This window comes from Populus nigra, chromosome 1, assembly GCF_951802175.1.
Source record: "Populus nigra chromosome 1, ddPopNigr1.1, whole genome shotgun sequence".
In the NCBI taxonomy this organism is placed as follows: domain Eukaryota; kingdom Viridiplantae; phylum Streptophyta; class Magnoliopsida; order Malpighiales; family Salicaceae; genus Populus; species Populus nigra.
Window position 1 is genome coordinate 21,455,577 of NC_084852.1, and position 9,401 is coordinate 21,464,977.

The window sequence follows — 9,401 nt, forward strand, 5'->3', positions numbered from 1 at the left end:
CCTATAGCTAAAAATCAAATAAGTCCTTAAAATAGTTTTCATCTCAATTAGGTCTCTAAAGTTGTTAAATTCTAAATTATTTTTTCTTTCTAAATTCTTCGCAGATTTTAACAGAAGAGGTCAAAGACAGTTAAAAAAGCGATTTCTGTGTGAAATTTTATGGCTGTTTGTGTGAACAATGTATAATGCTGGCTGGAAAAGGAAAAAAAAGAGAGAAGAAAAGTAGACCACAGGTCAAAACATCTGATTCCAAACCGAAGCTATTACCAAATCCGAAGCACTAAAAATGTAGTTTGCAGATTGATCGATGCATTTTCAATCTGTCTTGATGATGCCCAGAAAGCGTCTTTTATGATATCAACCATTTGTATGTTTAACTCTAATTGCCTATTGAAGCTAAGCCCAGGATAAATTTGATGATCAAGATAGTTTTCTTCTTTTCTTGAGTCCCATCGCTCTAAATAAGAGCTCTAAAGAATCGAACTTTCATTTCTTCACCGGAAGGTGCTAAGGCGATATCAGACCATGAAAACCTATGGTCAAGCCCATGGTGAGATCAGCTCCCGCATCTTAGCTGCTATATCTTCATTTGCTCTCTTCGAAACTATAAAGACGAGTGCTAATAAAGCTTTTGGCCATGTAAATCAAATTATGGATTGGCAATCGAAATGGCATAGATAAAGTTTTACATCTAAAGAACAGACTACTACTATGAGAGAGGAAACAAAAAAAAAAAAAAAGAGGCAACCATCAAGGAGCCAGACAACTGTGAAAGTGACAATAACGAAGAAATTTCACAAGGCTAATTGCTGCTAAGCTGTTTCTGAAAGCCATAACATCACAGGAAATTTTATGTAGAAAGAAACAACTAATCGCTACCACAACTTCTATCCATCAGCTCAAAGGCAAGTGAAGTTGAAGCACAGATCCTTGTGAGCAGAACAAAGTTGATTTCTTGCTGCTCTGAATAGAACAAATCAATATGATTTCCCACAATGTATCAAGCTCCCAGCACCCAGGAAAAGACCAAATATGGCAGCACTACCAAGTGTGGTTTGCCCAATGTATCTGATCTTCAAAAGTCCAGGTACCTGAATTTTTCCAAACTAATTAATTAACTGATGAACACTTACAATGGAATACCAAGAAAAATGCATTGACTTTAGTTTAAACTCCTTTAAAAACAAGATAATCTGCATAAATAAACAAACAAAAAATCAAAATTTGGATAGTATTTTAATTAAAAAAAATAGCAGATAAGGCAGATGTTCGCTAACTGGGCAGTGGGTAATCTTTTTGAAGGCAACCAGGACCATATGACACAACGAGTAACAACCAACGGCCTCCTCTGAGAGTTGCGAGTTTCACAAAGTCTACTCCAGAATGCAAACAGAGACACCCAAAACCAGTGGGGGCACAAGGAAACAGATCTTTCTAAGCATCTCAGGGCTGATTAAACTCACAGACCCAGCCCAAACAGAAAAATGAGGGTGACAAAAACCAATGCACACCATTATCTTCTGGCAGTTTCTGACCTTCTGTTTTAATTCATATCTATGGCAGGGGATAGAGGGGATGCACATGGTGAAAAGGAACATACAAACATGAACTTAAGGGAAGCCATGACCATAAAATTTAAGTTCCAAGTTGATGCTCATTGTTCCATCTCTCTATAACTTTACACGTATACTTAAGCAAGGAAATTACAAGTTAGAATCCACAATATGCAACACATTAAGTAACATAAAATATTTCATTCACTCAGACTATAAATCAAAAGAAAAAGAAGACAACAGGGTACATATTTCTATTTCAGTAAAGAACAATTAATGATCAAGAGCAGGCATTTAATAAGGTCTCCACACTCTAAAGTGTGAATTTTGGTACCAGGTCAGATGATGTACCTTATACCTTACTGCCTCATATGTTCCATAAACAGCACCTGCACAGAAATCATATATATTACCATATTAGATGGATAGTTGAAGCAAAACAAACTATAGTTTTAACAGTGAACCAAAGATTGAATATATAAGCCTGGATTTGTATGAATTGAAACTTTCTTATTAAGATTGTCCACTAGCCAATGTTTCTTTTTTGCATATCAATGAGAAAATCAATTGTCATGGCTAGATATGATGTGCAAAAGCACACACCAAGATAGTTAAAGTTCCATTGTGTAAACTGTACAAGCACACACTTTTAACTTGCATCAAAGAAGTTAAAGCTAGAATTTTGAATATTATGTTTTCCACAACCTTGTTCATGTTCCTAGACCACATTGCTACCCTCAGCAGGCAGGTCATTGCTACAATAAACCTACAGTTTTTCTATTTAATGTTTACATTGAGTTGTTGGCTACAAACTTACCTATCACTATGAAATTTTAAACTTAGAGCATGTTTGTTTAAGATGGAAATATGATTTTCACATATACTAAGTTATTCTTCTGGTTTTGGACATGTACTTGTCATGGTAAACTTTTGTTCGTATATCTATTTTTATTGACATGTGTTTGGCTATGAAATCTCCTATTATGATAAAATTGCATTTTAACGTTCTATTTTCATGGGACATATATTGGTTATAAAACCTATGTCGATGTATTTTTAAACACATTATTGTCATTGGCTAAGCTGGCAACCTAATGTTCTAAAATTTCATAAACAAATAGTTTATTAAAGTCCAAATAAAAGTAAAAATCCTTTATGTATCCATCAAACAAAAAAATTTATATGTTTAATTTGTGATAAATTATCTTTGGTAATAAATATATTGATTTTCCTGTATCAATAATCTTCTGAACAATTTCCAGTGTTGCTGAAAAATATTTTCCAGCTTGTTTTCCATGTCACATCCAGACAGTAAAATATTTCATTTTATGAGAAAATGTTTTTGCAGGAAAATATTTGACGCAAAACAAATAGCCCTTGAGCTACACTCTAGCTGTTTTATTTCTCTCTGCAATCTTCTTAAATTCAGTATGGACTTGTTGCTTCTTTATAAATCTTTCCCCGTACAGTACAATTAACAGACTTCGGTCACCATTCTCTTTAACCAACTCTAGTCCAAGTATAATTTTTCCAATTCCATCAAACAAACACTTCTAGAGACCCTGCTATTTTAGTTACCAACAAAAGTTACCAACGCTATTTTAGTTAAACTTCTCAAGCTTCTAAGTTGAAGAACACGGGAGCCTCTCAATTTAGAATCAAGAAATCCACCACTATTAGGCACCCGGCAATATCATCAAGCGCGTCCCCGTTTTGCAAGCTATTCCGTGACTTCCATTTAATACCTTCTTATAAATAAACCCCATCTGCACATCTCCTGAAATTTCAAGTCTTGATGTATTAGACCCAGTGTTTTCATTAAAATCACGCCCTTTACAGTACTCCTAAAACCAGTCTACATCTAGTGGTGCAGGATTTCTTTCACCAAAGCATTCCAAAGAATAGTGAAAAAATGGCATTCAAAGATCAACTTTTGCACTCACAATCAAGAAACAGTCCCTCGATCACCCTTTCCCAAATCAAGGCGTAATACAATGGAAGTCGTAAATTTATAGGACAATTGGTTTATGGATTTTGTGTGTTTGTATGAGAAGATAAATCGGTGGACTTTGGAAATTTAAATAACAACAACTTAGGGAGCATTAAGGAACCACACCCAATAACAAGACGCGCAGGTATTGATAAAAACTAGAACAAGAAGATGTTTTAGGGTTTATGATGAGAGAACTTACCCACGGCGCCACCAATAGCACCTCCAACAGCAACGCCGGCAGTTATACGAGCCAGACAACTATCCCTCGCCATTTCGGGATTGCGAGTGTTTTAGTTTATGCAAGAATTTGATTGACCGAGGTTTGAAACCTTATCGAGGTTTGTCAAGTTCTGTGTAAACAGGGGTGAGTGACTTGTTTTTTACGGTCTCTTCTGATTGTAATTGATGTGGCGGTTTGAAATTGTGTTACAAACGCTTTTAATAAAAAAATTAAATTTTTTTATTAAATTTTTATATATACTATAAAAAAATAATTAAAAAAATATTATTTTAATATATTTTTAAATAAAAATATATTTTAAAAAATAATAATTATTATATTTTTAAAAACCTCCTAAATAAAATAAAATATAAGTTATTTTTGCGGTATAATTTTTATTTTTTTATATGTCTGCTACTTATTTTTATTTTTAGTAATTTTAAGAATTGTTTGAGGCAATTAATTTGCAAAGGGTATTCTTAATCAAGTTGTTTATACGATTTAAAATAATAAACTCAAAATCATTACTTAATTAACACATGATTGTCATGTATTGGGTAATCTTAGAAAACAATTTTAAATTCTGGATCACTGAATTAACAATTTATCATAACTAAATGATTTTTAATCTAAAAATGAATATTTTAATCTAAAAACTTTATAATTTGGGATAAGTTTTTATATTTTTAGATCAGAATTATCTTCACATAAAAAAGTTAATGAGCATGATGTAGCATATAGGTTTGAAACCTAGTCTGACCTGATGAGTCGGTTAAGAACTCGAGATTAAAATCAGGCCAGGTTAAAAAAAAATAAAAATTTAATGTGACTTGGTGATCTGGTTGACTTAACAAAATTCAATCAAAAATTCATTAATTTTTATTTTATTTTTTTATTAAAATAATATCATTTTAATTTTTTAAAAAAAAATTTAACCCAAACAATTCAATAACCCAGTCAAAATATGAAACTCGTGTATAAAAATTATGGTGTAGTCTTCGATTACCGTGGTAGTTTTTCCTTGGCTGAAAATTGTACTTGTTTTATTTTTTTTAAAAAAAAAAAAAACTTCTTTTTTTGAAGAGAATTTTCAGAACAAAAGTTAATTCCGTTGCCGGGAATCGAACCCGGGTCTCCTGGGTGAAAGCCAGATATCCTAACCGCTGGACGACAACGGATTTATTAGAAAGCAACAACATTTATAAAAATATAATAGAATTTAAAAGTGTAGTTAGTCTCCCATGCACTGCATTTCTTACCGATTAGTTCGGCCATCTCTGTGATTCAACAGTAAGCAAAGTGCTCCTCCGATTAGTCGGAAATTAGTAAACAATGATCATTACGTAATGGATCAAATATGATGTAAGGAGCATTCTAAAAAGTCGATGCACGTTAAAGACGGTTGCTTTAGATCACAACCAATTGCAGGGGAAAGCACCAAGATCGTTAGCCCAAGGCTAGAGTTTCTAGATCTTGGAAGCAATCAGATCAATGGTGTTTGTCTTTCCTGTTTTTCTAGATCTGAAGCTTCTCATCTTGAGATCTAACCCGTTTCGTGGCGTAGTTATGGAGGGTGCTTCCTCACAAAACAGAGTTTGAGTTTCAGAAGCTGCACAATATTTACCTTTCTCGAAATACTCTCTCTACCCAGTTGCCAAGTCACTACTTCCTCGACTGGATTGAAATGAAGACATCAGCCTTGTTGAAGGCTTCATCATCAGCAGAGGTTTTACAACCTCATCACATTCCTCAAGTCATCAGGAGCTTCAACATTCCCAGGGGTAAGATTCCATCGATCTTACGCAGCTTGAATCGTTGAGTCTTTCTCAAAACAATCTCTCAAGAGAGATTCCTCAACAACTGCTGCAACCTAATAATTTTCTTGCTATCTTCAATTTGTCTCGCAACCATCTTACCGGACCCATTCCACGAGGGAAGCAGTTTGACACATTTCTGAACGATTCATAAGAGCAATTTTTTATGGCGGGCCTAATATAACAAGGCATAATTATTTTTTTCTAATCATTTGTAAACATAAAAACACTGCATGATTTCGTTTTATACAAAGAAAAACATATGATAATATAAAATTTACTACAGATAAGTAATGTAAAAACTTACAAAATTTAGTTTTTTTGTAGAATTATACTGTTATTGTGCTAAATCCAACAGTAAACTCCACTGTCTAGGATTAGGATTATGCATTGACATACATTGATTCAATTTTTTTTATTGTTCATCTGATTGTGAATGATAAGCTGAACAATTTCACTCTTATAATTGAATAATTCTTTCCAGAACAAACTAATAAACAATTGTCTCTGTCCGTCACAATGGACCATGGAACTTATAAAAGTGATGAAAAAACACCTAAACTACTGTTGTTTTTGCAGTGAAAGATGTGACAAGGCAATGAAATAGCTATACTTGATAAATCTACCCAGAATAAGCAATTTGATATCTATATCTTTTGGAAGACTTTCCACAAAGTCATTGTAATATCCCTTTAAATCCCACTTGGTACTGGCAATGGGCTGCCCTCCCCATTTTAGCTTGTTTACGGACATCACTACATGTTTCACTATTTTCTTCATTGAAAGCCAGTAAAACATAGACTGCTTGTTAGTTTGCAACGACAGCACCAAACCACAAGATCAGTGGCCAAAAAGTAGCCTCTCTTTTTTTCAGCGTTAGTGTGAGAAATAGGCTGTTGACAGCATTTTGCATTTCTGAATTTGTCTACAATGAACAAACGTGAAGCCTAACAGATCAAGCAACTCCCTCCAATCCCAATTCCTAAGGCTACCAATGGATGATTCAAGGTGCCACAAGAAGATGGAAGATGGGTCGTGAACATTAAAGCAAAACTTTCCAGGATTTGTATGGGAGACAGCGAATTTTCCAATATTCTTTTCAAATACACGAGGTAAAAACTGGACCTGATATAGTTTTTGTCATGGACAGGTGCTAAGGGAGAATCTGCAACAGCTTGCATGGCAGTTTGGCTCAATTTGAAAATGGGCATAATGCTTTCTGCAACTTCCAAGAATAAACAATTTGCTCCCTTCCATATTCAATCACATGAAGTCAAGGAGTAATGCCAGGAGGGCAATCTTAAGGAAGCATGAGCAAGCCCCTAGAAAGGAGTTTTTGAATGGAGCGCAGACGCTGAGGCTTTTGTGAAGATGAACGCAGATGCAACCATCTTTGGCCTCGATGGAAATGGGGTGATATCTAGGACTCAATGATGATTGCATATCAGAAAATCAACACCAGGCATGATGTAAAGATGGCGGGGGTAAATGTAATATTCTGTAAGGCAATTCTAGTGCAGCAACCAAGGTGACTTTACAGCGATTCTGAGTGAAAGATAGTCCGCAAGAGGCCAAGGAAGCATCTAATTTATGAGGTTAAGAAAGACCCGTGCTCTTTTGATCAAGTTGAGGTCCGTGAAAAATTCAACTTGATCACAAAGTGGTAATTATGCAGCCCACTCTTTAGCTCAGAGAATAGAGTATTATATGGTGTTTTGGTTACTGTCGTCATGAGATTGAAGAAATGAAAAGAGGCATACATATAAATATATTTGGTTCAACAAGAAAATAAATTTGTTTTTTACATAATTTTAAAATAAATTTTTATAGCATCAAAACATGAGGTATAAAAAAAGACATGTTTTGAAAATAATATTTATAATTTTTTATTTTTAAAATATCCTAGTAAAAAAACTCTTAATTTTAAAATTATACAACCAGGACATGTAAAGATAAAAATAGTTATTATCATGATTTTAAAACCCAACTTAAAAGTCGATCTGGAACAAACCCGGGGTCACGGTTCAAGTTGACTTAAGTCACCATAACAATAAAAATTATTATTATAATAATCTTAAAACTCAATTTGAGAGTCGACCCAGGGTAGGGTACGGGTCGCTAGTGGGGTTGATCATTGACCCAGGTTAAGATAAAGACAAAAATGGTTATTATTATAGTTTTAAAACATAACTCAATGATACACCTAAGTAAGGTTCAAGTCACATGTCAAGAGAATCAACCTAAGTTAACTCGAGTCAATATAAAATAAAAGTGATTATTATCATAGTTTTAAAACTTGATTCGATGGTCAACTCGGGCAAGGTCAAGGTCTCAAATCAAAATAGTTAATGAAAGGATAAAAATTGTTGTTATTATAGTTTTAAAACTCAACTTAAGGGTCAACCGGGCAAAGCCTAGGTGGCGGGTCGGTAGGGTCAACACGGGTTGACCCGAGTCAATGCATAAATAAAAATGGTTATTATTATAATTTTAAAACTCGACTCAGGAGTTGACCCGAGGTAAGGTTCAAGTTACGCGTCAAGAGGTTCAACCTAATTGATCCAAAGTTTTTTTAAAAAAAATAATCAAAACAACCTTGTTTTGACCAATTTTTTTCAAAAAAATCAACGGGTTTTTGACATGTGTTTTATCTCGAGTTGACTTGAGTTTTTGACCGGGTCAAGTTGAGTCAATCATTCTTCTATTTTTTCTTAAACTCGAATCAGTTTAGGCCCCAAATCAACCCGTCAAGTCAATTCTGGTTTTATAACTAAAGTTATTATGATATTATTAATTTTAACATTCAATATAAACTAAAATAAATAAAAAAATATCAAATTATTTTTTAAAAAATAAAAGTTTAACTATATATATTAAGGATAAAATAGATTTTTTTTATATTTTTTATATTATATTCACCACAACCAAATAAAATATAAAAACAATTATTTTATCTTATATATCACTATTAAACACAATTACATCTTTGTTTTTTTTTTTTCTATTTTGTCTTCATCTTTTATTCTTTTTTATATATATAAAACAGTAACCAAATGCTCACTTCAGTCATGTCCTTGCGTTGAAAGCTCCTCAACTTATGGAGCTTGTTATTATACCACATATCTTGTCCTGCGTTGAACATGAAATTCCAGTTCTCTTGATTAAAAATATGGAAAGAGGAAAAGAAACTCCACTGTGATGATCTCCATTTATTGCCAGCAAAGATGGCTAAGGGCATTTCTGGGATGATTGGTGGTCTTCAGATGGACCAGTAACATCTCTCTAATCCACGACCTCAGGTCCTCAACCTTAATTTTAAGTTGCATCTGGGACAAGACTTGACAAAAAGCGCAATGGCCAATAGTTTCTAACAATGTCCATCGCATGAGCTTCCATTGCCTGCATTTATTTCCTTCCCATCCTCTGTAACTCGGAGCAAGATGGGTTCATCTAGCTGGTCTCTCGATCCAGACCAATAAGGAGGTGAGTGACCCCTTTCTCTCAATCTGGCACATGATCGTCAGCTGCTATGAATTCATTTCAGGGTTTTCCTCTATGGATTGACTCAAAAGAAAAAAAGAGGCTTAACCTTGTAGAAAGCGAAGAGAGAAGCTATGAATAGAGCAAGGTGACTAAAATGAGTTCAATCAAAGAGCGGGATGACATGTATAATTGAAAGTTGAAGACGATTTATCATCTTGTAGTTCTTCCTTGAAGGTGGAAATGATTATGCAGGAGAAGTTTGTTTTGGAAATTGAAAACCTATTTTATAGCTACAGGTCTGTCCGTCAACCGGCCAAGGAGTAGTAAAAGAGGTGGTG

General features: G+C 34.0%; 1 protein-coding gene and 1 non-coding gene across 2 annotated transcripts; both read right to left on the reverse strand.

The window, feature by feature from the left end:
- Positions 1-629: 629 nt before the first annotated feature.
- LOC133670168 (uncharacterized) lies at positions 630-3,950 on the reverse strand. The gene is made up of 3 exons (XM_062090673.1): positions 3,746-3,950; positions 1,905-1,942; positions 630-1,091 (listed from the first exon to the last, which is right to left on the reverse strand). The coding sequence occupies exons 1-3, from the start codon at positions 3,816-3,818 to the stop codon at positions 978-980; spliced, it is 225 nt and encodes a 74-aa protein (XP_061946657.1). The 5' UTR covers positions 3,819-3,950; the 3' UTR covers positions 630-977.
- A 922-nt stretch (positions 3,951-4,872) lies between these two features.
- Positions 4,873-4,944, reverse strand: TRNAE-UUC (transfer RNA glutamic acid (anticodon UUC)). Its single transcript has one exon. It is a non-coding gene; the product is annotated as a tRNA-Glu (tRNA).
- Between the last annotated feature and the right edge of the window lie 4,457 nt (positions 4,945-9,401).